Below are 20,926 nucleotides of genomic sequence, written 5' to 3' on the forward strand. Positions count from 1 at the left end.
AGAAAGCAAAAAGATTTTGCATTAGGTGAGTCTATAAACAGCTTAAATAGCGCAAAAAGCCGATAACATAATAGGCATAAATAATAAAAGGCGATGGTTCTTTGGCTTAAACTTTGAAAGGGTCTAGAAGTTGTTTATATAAAACTTATAGAGGGGAGTATATACAATGATCACTTAAAATAAAGCATAGCAATAAATAATGTGGTAACAAAATGCGATATTTCAATAGACAAGTATTACGCATTAAGAGTCTAGCTGAGCCTATCATGTTATGATAATAACGTATAGGGAGGAATATATAGACCACTTTAAAGAGGAATAGATAATAATACTAATTAATGTGGGATATTAAATAATGAAGGGCTAAACTAAAAATCAATTACATGAATGGAAACGAATTAAGTTTAGACAAGAATATGTTATAAAAAATCAATAAAATACTAAACAAATAAAGATATATATGCATTATGGAGTATTTAAGAGTATAGACATTGCATAGCGATAAACACAGCAGATAAAGGTCAGTAAATTCATCATGAACTAAATGCTAGTACATAAATTAAGGAATATTTTAGCTATAGACAAAATTGATAATCAATTAATTCGATATACATTGTGGCCATATAAAACTATCAAAATTAAAGTCTCTGACAATTTGAAATTGCCAATTAAATGTATGGTAATTGAATTACAAGTAAACCAAACTTAAAATGACATTCATAATTTCTGTGAAATTAGCATTGGCAAACCCACAATTTACTATGCAAAATTTGTTTAAGCTGCGTAAACACATGAATTACATTGCATAAATATTGTAGCGGAAAATAGCTGACTGCAAATACAATAATTCAGGAATCGAAGTGGGCGAAAGATAATATTGTTTGATTGATTCTAAATACTTTCCGGCTGTGAAATCCGAAATCCGACCCTGTAGCTGCCCACATACCACAGCCACACTCAAAGCAAAAGCGAGACTTTGTCTCAGTCAGAATCGCAGTCGCTGTCTGAGCTGAAGAGTCTTGGAGTCTGTGTGTGTTTGCCACTTTCGTGTTTGCTCAATTCGCTCGGCATCAAAGTGTGTCAGAAGCAACTCAAGGGAAGGCAGAGAAAGAGAGAGAGAGAGAGAGAGAGAGAGAGAGAGAGAGAGAGAGAGAGAGAGTAAGGACACGAAAATAAACGGAAGGCGTCTGACGACGCTGACAGCGCAAATTTTCGCGCTGCCAAACTTGGCTGAATTTTCTTTCATTTTTTTTTCTTCTTCATTTTATGACAACAGGCTAAGCAGCTAAACAGCAACAACTCAAACAATTTCAACGACAGTGAGAAACAATTGCGTGTGACGTCAAAGTGATGCCCAAACTGTGAGGAGTTTGTCAGGCAGGCAAGCAGGTGACTGAAGTGTTTCAAGATATGGGAAACATGCTGATGAAAGCACGTTCTCCATCCTTAAACTAACTAAAATATGCTATCAATTTAATGGGCAATATGAGAGATAGTTATACCCTTTGGTATATTTAAGATATATATAATATATTCGATTGTCAAGCAAAGCTAAATTATACTAAAACATAGCGTGGTATATTAATATACCATTACATTCAAAATGTACTATAGAATACGAAATATATGAGATATTCGAGTGTCAATCAAAGAGAAAAAAATACTAAAATGTACCCTTTGTTATATTGATATACCACTCTATATACTAAACTCTAGTATAGAATACAAAATGACATATATTAGATTGTCAATCAAAGCAAAGCATGATTAAAATATATGGTACATATGGTAATACTTGGCATTATCAATATACCATTACATTCCAATATACCTTTTGTTGAGCTCCAAACACAGAGTGAAAGAGTTTTCATTTAATCGAAAATTAAACAATATTCGTCGTCTTGGCATTTACATTTAAAGAGCACATCAAGTATAAATCTTGAGTTGAGTTTGCATTCAACGCATTTCCAAAGAACTCAATTTCATAGAAAGCATTAACTGAGTGATTGTACTCGTTGAATAAAAGCTTGTTTTTCCACATAATTCGAATCGATATTGCTATAGAAATCGTAAGCAACACATTTCACAACTGATTAAAGCAATTTGCAAAATTGAATACTGCGCAAATACGTGATTAAATATTAATTCAATGCAATGAATTAATAGGCTGATTAAAGGCACTCCTTAAGTGTCCTTGAGTGGCAAACGCTGTCGGCTGCAAAAGTTTTTCAACTGATTTTTGAAATCGTCCATCATTCATGGCATTGTCAAATGCCTAGGCACTTGCCAGCCAGCCATCTAGCCAACCAGTCTCACATAATATCGATGAATCTAACCAACTTACGAGTTTCTGTCCCTGAGATAAATGATGGGCCATTTAGCCCAAAAGAGAGAGAGAGAGAGAGAGAGAGAGAGAGAGAGAGAGAGAGAGAGAGAGAGAGAGAAAGTTGGATGATATGTCATCCATATTGAAGGATATGATCGGGCCATGTTTATGCTTGAGTGATGAGGACGTCAGCTGCTGCTTCTCATTGTTTGTCACAGCGAGATAAATGGCTCAAATAGCTGCCTGCTGCCTACAGTTTGAGCAGCACTGCTCGAGATGTGGAGTAGCAATCAAAATGTGATTTTGCTGATTTATTGCGCATACAAAGTGTTGGCCCAAGGATAACACAACGTCTCAACGCCTGTTGCATGGTCAACTCTATGCATGCATGTGTGTGTGTGTGTCTTTGGGTGTATGTGTATGTGTGAGTGTTTACTTGTATTTGCTGAGCTGATTGGCAACAAGATTCCCCAACAATTGCGCATCCAAAATAAATCAGTATAAAGTTTTCATACACGCTACCCATTTGGGTAGAAGGGTTTAATATCATTGTGATGGCAGGAAATATATTATACTATATGTAGGAAGCAGAAGAAGGCAACTTCGATCCCATTAAGTATTGTAAGTTGGTTGCGAACAGATAAAAATTGTAGAAGTTATTTAAGAAAAACTTTTGTATGGCCAAAAACCTACTTTCTACGAGTCTTAGTTGCTTTGGGAAGCAATCTGATATATTTTGAATGTAGCACTATATAATTATATCAAATATAGCTTTTGGGATATTCTAGTATTTTTGCGGTAAATTAACTCGGTACATTTTGTGGTATATTTTGCACTCTATGGTATATTTTGAATGTAGTACTATTCAAAATGCCAAATATAGTTTTTGCTATATTCTAGTGTTCATGGGGGTATACTCATTTGGTACATTTTGTGGTATATTTTGCACTCTATGGTATATTTTGAACGTAGTACTTATCAATATACCAAATATATCATTTGGTATATTTTAGTATTTAGTATTTGGTATATTTTAAGAATAACACCACACTGTCTTACTCTCATTCAAAATGGATAGCAGGTATCGCACAGTCGTGCACACTCGACTGTAGCTTTCTTACATGTTTCTTTTGGGTTTGCGATTGACACAGCAGAAAAGCGAAAAGCTGCAAGTTCTATTTTCGTATTACCTAAAGAGAGCAACAACAACATCAACAACAACAACAACAAAGAAATGACGGATATCCGTCACACCAAAACCGAAAAAAAAATAACAAAAAATAATGAATGTTGTTTAGCCATGTTGGCAAACAAGAAAAATTAGTTTTGTGCATGGGAAATCCTTTAGAAATCCTTTCTCACCACAGCGACGGCAACGGCAACGGCGACAAACACAAACAAGGCGACAAAACAAAAAGCAGCTGAAGCGAAAATCGATCGACTGATAGATATGCTGTAAAGCTAAATACATTTTAATACTCGTTTTTCATAATATTATATTAATATATTTAACTTTTCTTTACTTAGTTATCGCTTAACAAAATGAGTTGCTTAATATAAAAATAAATTTCTAATTAGCAAAAATGATTTTCTGATATTTAGAAACTCATTTATTTACTCGTAAACAACAGCTTGGGGCAAGCAAAGTATATGATTAAATTTGTAGCTACTGTTTTTTACTATTTTGAGAAGTGATAAATTTCTATAGTTTTAAGAATATACTAAAGAAATAGTAAGAATACTATAGTATTAAGTATTTACTAGAGTATTAAAAATATACTTAAGAAATATTAAGAGTGCTTTTAGCCCGTTGCGCATTTCCCAAACATACGCTTAAATTGCATTTTCTTAGCCTTGCCAAAGTATCGATCAAAAGCATCAGAACCCTTTCAATTGTCCGAAGTTTAAAGGGTATTGCAAATGGAGGCAAAACGGAAGATGAAAACGACGGCCGGCAAATTTTAGCGCCATCATCGTCATTGTTGTTGTATTTTTAGTTGTTGCTGCTATTGTTGTGTTCGCTGTTGTGTGTTGTTTGTTGTCGCTCGGTTTGCCGGACCAAGTGGAAAAGTTATGAGGCGCCGCGAGACTCGAATACAGTCCCCAACAATTTAATGCTCAGCGACTCGACGCGACGCTACGCAACGCAACGCAAAGTGATAGCCGGATATACGCTGCGTATACGTAATGTGTTGTACGCTCGGCTTTATGATAAAGTCTCAGCAAAAAAAGAAAATAATTTTTATGGTAAGCTTGGGGGATTTCAATTCGTTTGTCTAATTTTTTATGGCAATCAAAGCGAAGACTGCGAAATAAGTGTAAGGAACACGCTTCGGCTGTTAGTTAAAGATTTACGAGCTGAGCCGCAGATGAACTACGCAGCAAGAAAGCACATAAAACAGAAACAAAACGTGCAGTTTTTCCATTTTCTTATTTTGTTTATGACGAATTGAAGGTGCTAGTAATTTGCGGAATACTCCATTCTATTTCGTTGCAAGCAAGCGAAAAGTCTTATTACCGACAATTAAATGCAATTCCCAAAAATGAATAATAATTGTGCGAGTTCAAAAAGAAACAACTAAATGAAATTAAGTGTAAAGTGTTATTACGGAAAAAGTTAGCAATAATAATAACTTGGCTAAATTTAAGTAAAAGTAAAAATTAAGTCAAATTGTTGTAAGGGAAAAACAACAATAAAAATGCGAGTTAAAAGAGGTAAAATATTAAAAGATATGCACAATTATTATACGAGTTAAGGAATCAATAAATAAAAATGGTAATAAAATGATTGCTCGATTATTCAATTCACTTTACATATATGAAGAATAATTATGCGACTTTAAAGAGATACAAATGAAATCTACAAAAATTAAGTTAAGGTAAAAAAGTAATATCGAAAAATTATAAAGTTAAAGTGATGGCAAAAAGACGATTGCATTTAGTTTGGTTAGTAATTAATTTTATTGGCAAGTACATGCAAGATAATTAAGTTAAGGACTTTTGGAAAATAAGTAATTGAATTAAATGTTATTAGTGAAAATCTTTCTGTATGAGCAATAAATAAGAGACTTAGTTGAGGTACAAATTGCATTAGTGGAAAAAATCCATAAATTAATTTATGTACAATAATTATGAGAGTTGAATAAAACACACAAAATTAAGTTGCGGTAATAGTTCATAATTAATGCTTGCTAGGCAATGCTTAATAACCATTAGAGAGATACACATAAATTGTTGGCAAACAGGCAAAGTGCAACTAATTGTTGGCAAATCATAAATACACAGCATTCAGAACTGAGCTATGTACGTATTTATGCACAATCATTGCGGTTCATTTGTGGTATTTTTGTGCTGTGCGTCATACGTTTTAACAGGTGAATCAATTCACCAAAATTATTGCGTTGCGTTGCGTTGTTAAGAACCGCAAACCACAACGCAACGCAACGCAACGCAATCGTTGCAAAATTCGAGATGAGTTGGCGTTTGTTGCCTGTGTGGGTGTGGATTGGGCTTATTTTGCAATTAAAGCGACAGCCGCCCGAAAGTATGCTTTAATCTGTGCGTAATTGCAGAACCAGGGACAGAAACGGCATGCGAATGCGAATGTGCAGCATGAAAACTCATTAGTGCGTCCATAATGATGCCTTGTGGGCGGCAAAGAATAAAAGCCAAATACCAAACACACACACACACACACACATTTCCGATTGCGTGTGTGTGTGTGTGTGTTTGTGCTGCACTCGATATACATGCAATTTAATCTCGCTGGCATTCAGCATGGGGATCATCAACAGCATTTCGATGCCTTAAATCTAATTGTGATTACAAGCAAACGCAGATGAGCACAGTGACGCAAAAGCGCAAAATTCCCAGCAGAAGGGTTTAACAAATAAGAAAACAGAAAAAAGAGTGTGCTCGACTGTGAGATACCTGCTATCCATGTTCAATAAAACCATATTTTATATGAAATATACTAAAATATAGCAAAGTATATCAGATTTACAGTGGGCTAAAAATGGTATATAAAGATACCATTACATTCGAAATGTACCATAGAATACGAAATATGTTAGATTGTCAATTGCACTGAAAAACACCAAAAAATATACCCTTCGGTATGTATTTCCTATACTGGTTTACCAATGCATTCGAAATATACTATAAAGTACAAAATATACCAGATTCACAGACAGGCATGGCTATATATATATATATATATATATAGTATATAAAAAGCATATTTAAATGCCGCTACATCGAAAATATACTATAGAATTCGAAATAAATTACATTGTCAATCACAGCAAAAAATCATTAAAATATATCATATCAATATACCATTACATTCCAAATATACCATATTGCACATAACATACCAGTTTACAGACACAGCTATTCCGCTTCGTCTGATCAAGAAAATGCTTCGTTTTGCACTAAATTATAATACCCTTCCATCATATGGGTAGCGGGTATAGAAATGCAATGAAAAGCGCAGCTGAGCAAACATTTTTACTGGACGTTGTCCACCGCCCTTTTTTTCTTTTGGTAATTTCAGCAGCCGCTCGAAAGCATACAGAATTATTTTTAATTGCGACATTAAAGCGCATCTCTCGCATGCTACACTTGCTTGGAAGACTCTTTGCTTGCAAGTTTGCTGCAAGTGGTAGTAACAAAAACTGTCATTTTGGCATTTGCCAATTAATGTTGCAAGTTTTCTGAGCCAAAGTTGCAAGCGGCGACGCCACCGCCGTCGCCAACACACACACTGTTAACATTGCCCCCGACATTTATGAGTGGCTGCATCATCATCATCATCATCACCATTATTATAATTATTATTATTTATGTTGGTTTATCGCAAAGTTTTTGCAGCAGTAACTACGGCTGCCAAATGAAAGCTAACTGCCAGATTATTACAAAACTTCCACTTGTATCTCAAATGAGTCTTGCACTCAAAAGTGTGCTTGATGCATAGCTTCAGTTGCTGGTTACTGGTTGCTGGTTGCTCGGTGCAGGCTTAACCGACTGGCAAATTCTCATCAGTTAGTTTGCAGAGATCGCAAGATACGTTTTAAGTAAATGCTGCTGTCAAGGCTTGATGAATTTACTTGAGATTTGTTTCTACATTCAAAATTACAAATTACAAATTGCATTTCATTTTCCGGAGACCATAAACTGACGCTTTAATCTTGATAAAAAATATTTAATGTCAAAGCTTTGCTTAGTTTATAAATGGTTGTAAAATTCTTGAAACTTTAATAAATTAAAAAAAGACTTTTTTGCATTACAAATAAACAGATCATAAGTCGACATATTAAAATAAATTATGTTGCAACTTTCAACTTCAAACTTTTGTTTACAAATAACCTTTTTGCTTTATAAAAAAAACATCCTTTATATTCTGCTTACTTTGCGTATTCCATTCATTCCGCATTGCATTTTAGAGTCACTTTAAAGGCGATCTCTTTTGGTGCACTTGCACGTGAAGCAGCGGTGAAAAGTATGCTACATTTTTTTTATTTGAAGTGCGCTGAAAAGCACGCTACGAATTTTGTTTAACGTTAACGTGAAATTTCCGGGGTGCAATTTTTATGACACAATCGTTTTTTGGACGTCTTCTTCTGAAGTATATAAAGAGAGACTGCGCTTTAATGGTTGGCTTGGCTCATAACCTAAAGTCTCTAAAGTACGTGAAGCAGCAGCTGAAGTATTCACTCAAGCTGATGAGTGCACCAACTCATTCACTTTTCAAGAGTGTGCGCAGCAAGTGAAATCTGCTCTAGCAACGAGTAGCTACCGAAATTGCATTTCAAGTAACTATCTTGGTATATGAAGCACACACACACACTCTCTCACACACACACACTCGCACACACTCACACTCTCACATACTTAAGGCACATTTGAGAGCATTCACATTCACATTCGAATTTCACATTGGACCTTTGGGGTTTGGCTCAAGATTTCATTTGCATTTTGCTGTTAAATTTTGATAAATTTATGTAAACAAAATGCAAAATACTCGGTAAATGGCAAAAGTAAATCATAGCAGCAGGACACACGGCCACAATGCTGCCGCACAGCCTGCTGTGCTCTTCTTCCTTCTCTTCTTTTTCGCCTCCTTACCCCTTTTCTCTTTCATCTCTCGTAACTGGGTCAACTGCAGCTGCCAGTTGAGTGCGTTGGTTGTTCGTACGTTGATTTTTTCGTTTGTTTTTTTCTTTTTTTTTTTGTGTTTTTCGTTCTCAGCAAATTGTTAAAAATGAGGTGCAACGTTTGCAACGTGCAATGGGGCATGCAACAAGCAAATGACCAACTACTGCTGGCTGTTGCTGGTGTTTTCAGTATTTCATTGAGTTATTCATGCAACGAATGCATTGCATTCATTTTGCACTCACTCTCGCATAATAAGGCAAAGGCGGGGGCGGGGCCGGTGTGCGAGTGGGCGTGGTCATCGAGCAGCTGTCGAATTGCGGTCATCGCATGAACTTTTATCGAGAGCTGTTGCAAACAACGTGCCACGCCACGCGCCGCGAGAGTTGTTATTGTGCTATGTGATTGCAGCGCGCACAGTGGGGCAAATTAGCAAAGGAATTATTAGCAGAATATATATGCTTGCTGATTTTTTGGTGGAATACCATAGAGTACAAAATATACCATATGGTTAACAAAAGCGAAAAATACTAAAATATACCAAAGGTTACATTTAGTATTATGATATACTAGAGCACTCCAACCTAGTACCTTCACAAATATACTAAAATATGCCAACGCAGTATTTGGTATATTAATATACTAGAGCACTCAAAGTATAACATAGAGTACCAAACAAAGCAGCACTTAAAGTATACCACATAGTACAAAATATACCGAAATGTCAACAAAGCGAATAATACTGAAATATACCAAAAGCTATCTTTGGTATATTGATATACCACTACCCTCAAAATATACCATAGAGTTGGAAATATACCAAATTCCCTATCAAAGTAATGAAGACTTGAATCATAGTCGCAGACATTATACAAATATATACAGTATAATTTGGTATAATTTGATCTACTCAAGTAGAGCTCAAATCTTCGAAGAGTTGTTTTTAGTATTATTTTAATACTACACTTAGCTTATTTTTGCTAATTATTAAGCTCCCTCGACCAATTACGATGATAACTACAGCAATCTCTTAAAATATAAGAGGAAATTCTAAAGAACATGCTGATTAAATTAAAGAAAAACCATATAAAAACTTTTTAGTGTTAAAAGTGTTTAACAAACTCTCATAAATAGCTTTGGATTTTATCAGAGCATTAGCTTTTTTCGAACTATTCACAGTGACCTTTTTCTTGGCCCACTGTGTGTGGGGGCCAGTCTCTACTAATTACGCTGGCAACATTAATCCAACTGCTGACAGCATGGGCGTTGCGGGGCGTGGCACAAATCACGAGCTGATATATAGTTGCCAGCTTAAAGCACATAATGCTAATGATGATAAGCGTTCGCCAGCTCGTTTCGCTCGTTTCGTTAACCCAGGGCAGAATGAGTTGCCTGCCTCACACCTCACTCTGCCACATGCCACCCTGCCACCACATTACTCGCACATTGCCACTGTGTGTGTGTGTGGCAGTGTGCATAGCATGTTGCGTTTACGCTTCCGCATCAGCGCGCCGAGTTTGTCGAGCTTGAACAAAAAAGTCAAAGCGCAACGAAAGCAAAAGTTGTCAGAAGTACAAAAAGCAGAAGAAGAAGGCCAAACAAAAACCAAACTAAACAAATAAAAAAAAAAACTGAGTGTGAGACTAAAAGAGGTTGGAAAAGAAAAAGGGGAAAGGAGAAAGAAGAAGAGATGGTGTCATGCATGCTAAAATGATGTCAACGGCGACAACGCGCAAAGTGCTGCTGCTGCTGCTGCTGCATTAAAAACTCGCTCAGAGTCTATAAATAAATATGAAAGATACATTTATAATACGACTTTTATCCGCATAATGCTGTATCCCTCCCCCTCGTATAATCTCGATTTACAATCGTTTCGTTTCGTTTAATAATAAACTGCGTTCTGCTTTTCCATTTTTTGTATTGACCCAGTTTGGCAATTAGCAATGTCGAATGATAAATCGTCCTCACTATCAATACTTGCGGACTACGCGGCGTATGAGCAACTTCTAGCGAACATTTAGTTCACTCATTTACATAAATGTAAATTACAGAACATTTTGCCCAACTAACTTTGTGAAAACTAAACGGATGAACATGCTAAAACTATTTTTATTCAAATTTAAAATTATTAGATTAAGTTGAACTTATTATTTGGCTTATGAAGTCTGAATTATTTACTTAACAACATTCAATTTATAGACTTAAATTTTATGAAATACATTTTTGATAGTATAATTCGGCAGTTTTAAAATTCTTTTATTAAGACTAGACTTTATTCATTTCGACTTCAAATTAGAATTTCAACTAAAATGTCTGAATTAATTCTTTATTTTTATAAACTTTTTAGAGCAGTTTCTTTAAAAACATTTTTGGTATTAGAAATCGTCAGTTTCATGAATTTTTTAAAGACTGGATTTATTTAGACTTTAAATTCAAATTATAAATAAAATGATCTATTAATACCTAATTATTCCTTTAAAAATAAACATTCTTAGAGCAGTTTCTTTAAAAACATTTTTGATATTTTAAATTGACAGATTCAGGAATTTTTCTAACAATTTTTCCTATATTTTTCGCTGCCAACTGCTCGTTTATAACTTACTTTAAAACGCACCAAACAAAACATTTAAACAATTTAACATATAAAACTGTTCGTTCATATTTATGACATTGCAGAGAATTCTATAAAATTGTTTTAACTGCAGTTGCGAGCTGCCTTTGGGCAAACTAAATCCAATTTCAAAGAAAACAATATGAAAACTGTTTTTGATGCATTTTAATTGTGTTTTTATGTTGAGTGTGTGCATATCGGTATGTGTACATTTAAGTTTTAATATAATAATACTACTTTCTCTCTCTCACTCTCTATCTTTTACTCTTCACACACACACTTCACTTCACCCAAGTTGAGCGAACAATTTGATATTGTGGAATATTCAATAAATCGAGATAGTTTTATTGCGAGTGAAGCGGCAACAGTAGCACTTTGGCGCCATCTGGTGTGTGTTATGCATTTGGCATGACATGCATATAGTATTTTTATATACTGAATGCACATATGTACGAGTATATCCTAGGGTATATACGATACAGCATGCCGTAGATTGTTTGCAAACTATATTTTTACACACACACACACACACACACACACATGCTGTGGCGAGTGGGCGTGGCACGTTGCATTGATGTCAGGCTGCGGCAAGCTGCATTAAAATTGCAGCGGAAGTGCAGTTGCCGCACTCAACATTGACATTCCACAAAATGGTAGGCAACAAAAAATTGTCACACGCAATTCACGGCAGCAAAGGGGTAGAGTGGAGAGGGGGGTGAGAGGGGAAGTAAGCTGAATTTATATGCAAATTGTATCAAAGTGACGCACACACGCTCGCACACACACACAGTGATGCAATCTCCCAAAAGAGAAACAAGCGCACTTGATTACAGTTTGAACAGCACTGGACACAAGAGCTCAAGCAGCCGTTGCCACTGCTGCAAGTTATTGTGGCGCAATATTGTGCGGCGCCTGTTGACAAACAAACTTTGCACCTCCCCTTCCCCCAACCACCTGCCAAAAAAAAAGCAAGTAAGAGAGTGCTCGACTATGAGATACCCGCTACCCATTGTGAATAAGAGCAAAACAGTGCGGTATTATTCTTACAATATACCGAATTTAAATACCGCAAATATACTAAAAATATACCAAAGACTATAATTGATATATTGACATATTATTACATTCAAATATAGTATATGGTCAGCTAAAGCAAGTAAAAGTTTTACCCCATACAAACGTATTTCTTAAATAACTAAATACAATTTGTCTCTCATTGCGAACAAATTTTTAGGAATCATAAATACTGTAGTTAATATTATTTGTATTAAAAATCATTAATATAGCTCCAAAATTACGCTTTCATCGATTTGCGGGGACGGAAGTGGGAATACGAATGGACAGACAGACAGACGGACTTAGCTTTATGGTCTCGCCTGCTGACTCTGATCATAAATATATATGTATATACTTTATAGGGTCGAAGATGCCTTTTTCTGCCTGTTATAATACCCTTCAACCTTATATGTAGCGGGTATACACAAAGGCGCAATTCTCACGCCTGCCACGACCCCTTAGACTCTGCAAGTGAAGTTGACTGATGGCCAAATGGCCAAACTGACAAGCTGAAGCCTTTTTCAAATGAACTGCACACAGCAGTGTGGCATGCAACACAATCGTTGCACAGTCTATAACGAGGGAGAGAGAGAGAGAGAGAAAGAGAAAAGTGAATGTGCGTAACCGGAGCTGACCCAAAAGGTTGGCTCCTTGATAAATGATGACGAGTTGCCTTTCAACCTTCTTCCCAAAAAAACACACAAGTTGTCGAGTATGCTCGACTATGCGATACCCGATACTGTTCATACAAAATATTTACAGTTTATTAACTATTTGAAATTTAATTCTTTGGCAATGTGTGACATAAATAAATGCCTTGAACTCTGAAGAAATTATGAAATTTGATGACATTAACTCGTATAGTTCCTGAGATTGAAGTGTTTATTTAAACTGCCAGACGGGCAAGATTATTTAAAAATAAACTACTTATATCAGCGTTAGTAGGTCTGACTGAAAGTTAAGTAAAAGCCTTGAACTCTAAAGAATATTGTTAACAAATTTGCTGATACTAGATTTTATATTTCTTGAGATTGACAAGTTTATTGTAACGGATAGACGGATAAGAAAAGCTCAAATAATTCTCACAAATAACGAGTTCATTTCAACGGACAAACTGATTTCTATCAAATACTAAATGAAATAAACGTAGAACGTAAAATCCTTAAGTATATTATTATTACAATTTGTGAAATCGAAATATTTATTTCGACGACGAACAAGTCGAAATCAAAAGCATATAAGAAGACCATACATTGTGGGATAGACGCTGCTGTTTCTTAATTCTTTTGGGGAACGAACTCAATTTCGATACCTTAAGTTGTTGAAAGATAAAGAAATAATATGAAATTATATAAAATACTATATACCAACATTTGGCAAAAAGTTGACTAAACTAAAGATGATTTAAGAATCCAAGAAAATTACGTTATTTTTTATATTAAGTTTGCCTCAGTACAATATATTACTTGGCTGTCCTGTGAAAACAGGTAAGCGCCACCGCCGATTGAACAATATTGTTAAATACAGAGATGAAGGTTTCCCTTTTAATAACAAATTAAAATACCCTTTACTACTTTTGATCAGAGTGTGCGGTATAAAGCGGCGCTCAAAAAACAAATTGCACAGGTCGCCGAAGACAAAGCGCTAAGCAGAGACAGAGACAGAGACCGAGAGAGAGAGAAAGAGCGTGCATTTAAGTTGCGTGTTTGTGTTTGAAAGTGACATTTATTATTGCGAGGCTGACTCCGTGAAGAGGGCTCCATGGTAGGCGGAAATAAGCGCCTTGTTTGCCGCAGTTGTTTGGTGCACCGCAGTCCAATCGCTCAGCTGCAGACTCTGTATAAAGATGGCGCCCAGATACGCCTCCGACTGGGTTTCTGTTTCTGTTTCCATTTCCGTTTCCATCTTCGTCTCCCGTCGACACTTGAGGCCAATGTCCAGAACTCGCACCGGTCCATCGAAGCGTGCCACATAGTAGCGCACACGCCAACCCTCGCCGAGCAATCCATGCTCCGCTGGCAGCTGTTGGGGCAGCAGATGCCCCGGAATGACGCCGTTGATCGGTTGCAAATAGCAGCGACCCGGCGTGATGATGTGTTCCGCATAATCGCCGCAGAACAGATACAAGCTTTGCTGCTGCCCTTGGCCACGCAACGGACACAAGCGCAACACAATGTCCAGCTGCTGATGCTCCGGCTCTGAGGTCAACTTGTAGGCATAGCCCAAGAGTAGCACGCCCAGCGGCAGCTCAAAGTCGGTGAGAAACAGTCGAAAGGCGCGCTCAAAGTTGAGGACACGCAAAGCGGAGCCGCCTACGAAAGCGGTATCAAAACTGTGCTCCGCATTGCGATGCAACGGCACCGACGGCTGCAGCGATTGACGCGCCAAATTGAAGTAGGCCTTGCTCCGCAGATGACGCGTGCCACGCGCATAGTCGCCACATCCGGAGCCAACGCCAAAATCCGTGTAGAATGGCAAACGGCGATACGGATGCGTTGCAAGCAATTGCCAAATGCTCGACCACCATTTCTCGTTGCGTTGCAAGAAGGCCGCATTGAAATCAGCGTCGCCGGCCTCGTTGCGTATGTCGTAGCCGAATTGTTGCAACGTCTCGTAGCACCAGGCGGGGGCAAAGATCCCGGCGGAGAAGCCACGACTGGCAACCCGTGCCAGCGTCTGTGCACTCTGAAATCCGGCCAACTGATTGCGTCCAAACACATCGAGGCCCATGAAGACACGTTGCTTAGGCTTCGCCTCTCCGACGACTGTCAACTCGCTTGTGGTGAGATTTGTATCGTTCCACGTGTAGTTGATCAGCATGCGTTTGCTGTGGCGAAAGAATTGCACGTTCCGTGCATTTAGCTCGTTCTGCCAACGCAGGTTGCCGCTCTCAATGATGCTGTCGTACCAGAAGACCCGACCATGCGGCACCTGGGCTTCGGTCGCGCGACGCAGCTCATCCACAAACAGGCTGTAAAGCGAAAAAAAGGGGAAACAAATTAGTAAATGCATTTTGTAGCATACTTTTGAGGGCGACACTATTTAATGCACTATGGAATCCACTTTTGTTGATATTTACTTTTTTTATTTGAACTAAGGAAAGCATGAAGTGCAGTCAGTATTGTAATTATTATTTTATTGAAATAACGAATACAATTCCCTTTTGCAATTCCCTTAGTCTGTATATACTCAATACAATTGAACCTTATTGAGAACGTATTCCAATCTTTTCCGAGTTGCATTTCACCAAAGATAAATTTTAAACTTGCTGAAAATCTTTATAATGAACTAAAAAGAATATTCAAGTCGCATTTCAGTTTGATTGATTTTCATTTTAGGCTACAGAACTAATAAGTTAGAAAGCTACAGTCGAGTGCGCTCGACAGTGAAATACCCGTTACCTATTTTGAATAAGAGCAAAAGAACGTGGTACTAATTTTAAAATATACCAAACTAATATACCGAAAAAAAAAACAAAACAAAAATATACGAAATGTTATATTTGGCATGTTTATATTGCCAGTAGAGTGTTAAAATATACCAGATTATCAACCAAAGCAACCCGTAGTAAGTATACATTTTTTTCCAAAAATATTTTCTGGAGTCTAAAACTTATAATACCCTTCTACCCTATAAGTAGCGGATATAAAAACTTGCTAGAATGTTAGGTTCAAGTTCAATGTACATAAACTTATCAGCAGATTCAGCTAATGAGTGCAATTTAAATGTAAACATCTAGAATTCCAGCTTGGAAACTTAATGCTTTTAATATTTATATCTGCATTTTGCTCTAAGTTATCTTTAAAGTAAGCATTACTCACTATAGTTTGGGCATATAGCTCTCGCGCACTGTGTGCTCCACATTGATGAGCCAGCCCTCGAAGCAAAAGTGCAGACAGAGCCGGGTGAGGGCGGCAACAGCGCGGTACACGCTCTCGCGGCTGGCCAGGAGTTCCTCCAGCAGCCGGTTGCCGGCGGATCCTTCCACTATGTAGGTGCCCAGCACTGGGACACCGTGTCGATGGGCGGCATTGAGCCAACCGCTGGGCGGAATCGTGACGTAGTTGTGACTGAAGTAGCAGAAATAATCGACAGCCGACCAGTGCACAAAACGATAATCGTCGAACTTTTGCGAGCTGTGATAGTGACTGGGAAGGGTAAAGGGAAGGGTTGAAGTATTAGAATGGTATATTGTAAAGTATATATATTATATATAGTATATATAGAGTAACGGGAAAAGAAGTATTAGAATGGTATATAGTACTATATATTGAATGCAGTATTTAGTATATATTAGTTAGTATATAATATACAGTACATAATATATAGTATATTATGAATATTATCTTAATGTGGTATACAGTATATAGTGATTAGTATTTAGTATATTGTAAACTTAGTATTTTGTATTGATTATTAAGTATTTAGTGATTAGCATATTGTATACTTAGTATTTAGTATATTGTTTATCTAGTATTTAGTATAGTGTATACCTAGTATTAAGTGTTTAGTATTTAGTCTTTAGAATTGGTACTTAGTATTTAGCGTTAAGTATTTAGTATATTGTCATTTTAGTATTTATCATTTAGTATATAATGTATAGTATTCAGTATTAAGTATTCGTTATTTAGTATATAGTATTTAGTATTTACTTTTTTGTATTTTATCTTTAGGTTTTGGTTTTTAGTATTTCATCTTTAGGTTTTAGTTTTTAGTATTTTATCTTTAGGTTTTAGTTTTTAGTATTTCATATTAAGTATTTAGTATACACTATATATAGTACATAACTGGTATATTGCCGTATAGAATATAATATTCAGTATTTAATATTTAGTAAATAATATACAGTATTTCGTATTCAGTATTTAATATACAGTATATATCTGATATAAAGCTTACCGATCGGCCAGATAGTTGCCCATCATGTCGTGACAGACAAGAAGTTCGCGTTGATTCTCCGCGTTCACATTGCGCCTATGTCCGCTCAGCAGATCCGTGTGCGCGTCCAGATAGACACTCGAGCCACGCACCTGAGTGTCGAGGGGACGGACATATCGTCGCCAATCGATGTTGCGGCTACGCACCTCGAAGTTAAGCAATTGGGTGTTGTTCAACAGCGGCTGTGCCTCGAGCTGGGCTGCAATGCGGTGTGTTAGCATTGTGTGATGCATTCGTACTCGTTGCTGCAACTGTTGCAAGCTAAATAACTAACTGTTTAGCTAAGCTCTCTACATTTATCTCGGTTGCATAGCTCCATTCTGTTTTTTTCTCTCAGCAAATTGTGTGCGGAAGTGTCGAGGTCGTCGAATGATTTCGATTAAATGTATTAAGCTTGCCCAACAATCGTTGCCTGATTGCACAATCTCCCTCTCTCTTGCTCTTTCTCATTCTCTATATCTCTTGTGACAGCATCTCGAACAAGTTTCGACAAAACCTTAAAACTTTGTGTTCCTTTTGTGGGGATTTTAAAGTCAATTTGGAAACAGTTCCAAAGTGGTTTTTGGGGCTTCAAACTCACATAACTCAATTTCAAAGTTGCATTTTAGCGAACATCAAGCAAATAGCTTAAATCAATTTCCCTCTATAACGATGCACTTTAAGTTTATTATGCCACAATATCCCACACACTCAATGCATATAAAACCCAGCTCAATTTGACAACATAAGTTGTGATTAAGTAGAGAGGGAAAAACAAAAACCATCTTTAAAGATCCCATTTTTTGTACTACAGTTCCCATAAATGCATTTTATTTGCAAGCAGGTTTTTTTTTTGGTTATTTAACAAATTTGATATTCTTTTTTCTCTCCTTTTCACAATAAACTTGATTTTATATTTAAAGCTTAATTGCAAATCTGCAGCCAGCTCTTCCAACTGATAATAATTTGCATCACAAGTGCTGTTTATTTATAATATTGTATTAAAGTCGTTGACTTTAACATTGAAAATGTTTACTAGGCAATGTGGGTGTGGCGTGGGCGTTATCTTGAAGCACACTCAAAGCGCAGTTGGAAACACAAACACATAACGATTACGTCTTATCGCTCAATTCACTTCATTTTCTACGGGTGCACAGCACACAAAAAAAATACAAAATTCAGTAAAAAAAAAGCAATGTTCATTTGGATTTTGTGAATAATTCATGCGGTCAGCATAGAAAGTAGATTCGGATTCGGACTCCAATCCGGGCAGCGCAGTGACCTTCAAGCTATTTCAATTGCAGTTTCTAATATGCAGCAACAGTAGCTGCCACAGCAGCAACAACAGCAGTAGCAGGCGTTGCAACAGCAACAGCAATAGCTGTTACAACAGCAGCCGCATCACTATTGCCGTTTCCTGTGGCTAAACATTTCTCTTTTTTCTTCTTCCTATACCCGCTAGCTAAAAACTGTCGAAGGGTATGCTCAGTTAGTGTCAGTCGAAAATTGGGGAGAAAGAAATAAATGGTTTAATGTCGGGATACTTTACAGATAACTGATTCACTCTATATGTGCTTGAGCATGTTATAATAAATATATACAAATTTTATTTGCAGTGTAAGTGACTCAAGCAGGCTATAGACAAATATAGTAAGGCAATCCATTTACTTCAAAATAGTAATAATAAGAAAAGAAAAACTAAGTGCCCAAGCAACAACAAGTATTTGCCCTTAAGTTTATTGCTTTTGTGTAAGATTATTACTGTTAAACATTGCATGCATTTTCATTTATTTATTGCGAAAAATAGATAAGATTCCAATACTTAAATAAATTCATTTTGTGCTTAACTTAAGACACAAAGCAATAGCAATAGCGTCTTAAAAGCTTTAATGCAGTTTCGATAAACGATTTGCAAAAGCAGCTAATTATAGAATTAAATTCGCAAAATCATAAAAAGTTTTAATGACCATATGTGATTATAAAAAATAACGAAAACAGCTGTTTTAATTATTATAAACTAATTATGAAAGCAGAGTTCAGACAAAATAGAAATACCTTGAACGTATGTAATAATTAACAGAATTTGAATAGCTGCTAAGAAGTTCAATAGAAAGTATTTTGGAAAGCAGTTAAAAACACTGCTTGATTGTGTTGGTCACACTAAAGAGTGAAACGAGTATTTTAGAGTCGAGTGTGCATACTTTTTTTTTTTGTAGTTGCTGTAGAGGAGGTTGGGAGGGGGTTGTGTTGGAGTTGCCGCCATGTTGTGGCTACAAAGTGGGGTGCAGACAACAAGCAGGAGGCATTTTGTGCAATTTGTGCGCAACGAGGCGTCTGAGCGGAACTTTAATCTATCATTGCTGCTGCTGCTATGATATGGATTTTTGAGCATCGCCCTTCACGCATACCAATGAGCTCTGATCTGCTGACCTTACAACAAACCGAAAATGGGTTTTTCATGCAGACGAGCAATACAAGTGTGTGTGTGTGTACATATGTGTGCATTGTATATGTATTTGTATGCCATTAGAAGATATTATTCTTTTGAGGTCGAAGAGAAAATACTTAAAACTAATAAGCTTCGGCATATCGGAGTGCATATTGATTGGCGTGTTCTACTTTCAACGTACATAAGTATTTAAATTTCGTACTTACGGCAGCCACAGGTGCACTCTTGTGTGGAGCAAAACTCACACAGCTGTTTGCCCGCGAATTGCGCCTCATAATCGTAGCCGGCATTTGGCGGTGCCTCCACAATTTGAGACGCCGCTGGCAATTCGTCAGCAGCAGCAACACCAGCAACGTTATCTTGCTCCATTTGTACACCTTATCACACTATCACTTACACTCATTCACTCACTCACTGAACAAAAAATTAAAAAAAACACGTAATTTATACGAAATAGAACAACGCAGCGCGAAACTTTTGTTAGCTTTTGTTTTTCTTGCCAATCAGCTGAGAGCGTCGCCGGCTAGGCCGCCATATTATAGTGTTGCATAATAGTGTTGACTAACAGCGTACAAATTGTGACAGGTGCAAGCAGTGCGCACTACTTGCTACTACTTTAAATTTGAATTTAAGAGCGCGACATTTCAAATTTATTGCTGCTAATTGAAATAGAAACTATAATAGCTTAATCTCTTTTTCACTTACAGAACATTTGACTTGGCACTGGCAAAATCAAGCCAAGGCCGCAATGCAGCCGAAAATAAATTGTAATTAAGCAAAGCTACTGAAGGAGACAGTAGAAAAGAAAATAAGAGTTGTCGGTTTTATTGGCAACTGTTGGCAACGGAACGAAACGCCAAGTTTATTTATTACGCTGCGCTGTGCAAACTTTTCTTTTGGCAGCCAACAAACCAACGAAGACAAACAGATTTAAGCAAAAGCAAAATGCCAGCAGGTCGTGTGGCCGGTAAAGCCGGCTACTCCAATCACTATTACAATGGTGAGTTCAGCTAATTTAAATAATTCATTTAAACATTTGGCACCGAATTGTTGCCCATTCAATTGCAATAATGCGCATCGATTGCAGTTAGCAACCGTTGTGCAGTGAGTGCTTGAAATTTCATTTAAAATTCATCCTCTTCTTCTCTTTTTCTCTCCCTCTATCTATCTCTTTTTCCGTCTGCTTTATAGGTCGCTCGTATGTGGGCATCAATGAGGAAATTATGTGGGTTAGCATTGGCATGGGCGTGACTATAGCGTTGCTTATAACGATTGCATTGTGCTACATTGCGCGAGAGAAATGCCAAAAACGTCAACGTGAATATTACGTGACGGCATAGTTAATGTATGCAGCCTGCCAGCGACACGACGAGAGCGGGGCTGAGGCTGAGGGGAGAGCAGGCGCCATGTCAAC

At 37.0% G+C, this 20,926-nt stretch overlaps 2 protein-coding genes across 4 annotated transcripts in view; one reads left to right on the plus strand and one right to left on the minus strand.

The window, feature by feature from the left end:
- Positions 1-20,852, plus strand: part of LOC132795110 (uncharacterized) — a 38,005-nt gene extending 17,153 nt beyond the window's left edge. Inside the window, exons 1-3 of one of the 2 annotated variants that reach the window (XM_060805593.1) lie at positions 1,283-1,389; positions 20,220-20,512; positions 20,704-20,852. In XM_060805593.1, coding sequence (XP_060661576.1) covers positions 20,458-20,512; positions 20,704-20,852 — 204 coding nt within the window. In that variant the 5' untranslated portion in view covers positions 1,283-1,389; positions 20,220-20,457. Of the gene's footprint in view, positions 1-1,282; positions 1,390-20,219; positions 20,513-20,703 lie in introns of those variants that run through there. The other variant, XM_060805592.1, reaches the window with a different exon arrangement.
- Positions 13,839-20,008, minus strand: LOC132795108 (cytosolic endo-beta-N-acetylglucosaminidase). 2 transcript variants are annotated; one of them, XM_060805587.1, is made up of 4 exons: positions 19,719-20,008; positions 17,046-17,283; positions 15,968-16,294; positions 13,839-15,117 (listed from the first exon to the last, which is right to left on the minus strand). In XM_060805587.1, the coding sequence occupies exons 1-4, from the start codon at positions 19,879-19,881 to the stop codon at positions 13,875-13,877; spliced, it is 1,971 nt and encodes a 656-aa protein (XP_060661570.1). In that variant the 5' UTR covers positions 19,882-20,008; the 3' UTR covers positions 13,839-13,874. The 2 variants fall into 2 exon arrangements, with proteins under 2 accessions (XP_060661570.1, XP_060661571.1); XM_060805588.1 differs by having other exon boundaries at positions 17,046-17,335; positions 19,719-19,807.
- Positions 20,853-20,926: the final 74 nt, after the last annotated feature.

Source organism: Drosophila nasuta, chromosome X, assembly GCF_023558535.2.
Source record: "Drosophila nasuta strain 15112-1781.00 chromosome X, ASM2355853v1, whole genome shotgun sequence".
Lineage (NCBI taxonomy): Eukaryota > Metazoa > Arthropoda > Insecta > Diptera > Drosophilidae > Drosophila > Drosophila nasuta.

What these genes read in the sequence shown, in the direction of transcription:
- LOC132795108 (XM_060805587.1), bottom strand. Translation starts at nt 19,881, where the DNA reads ATGGAGCAAGATAACGTTGCTGGTGTTGCTGCTGCTGACGAATTGCCA. An exon ending in AGAGTGCACCTGTGGCTGCC is followed by an intron (nt 17,284 to 19,718) that starts GTAAGTACGAAA and finishes ACCGCATTGCAG; the next exon opens with CCCAGCTCGAGGCACAGCCG. An exon ending in GGCAACTATCTGGCCGATCG is followed by an intron (nt 16,295 to 17,045) that starts GTAAGCTTTATA and finishes TACCCTTCCCAG; the next exon opens with TCACTATCACAGCTCGCAAA.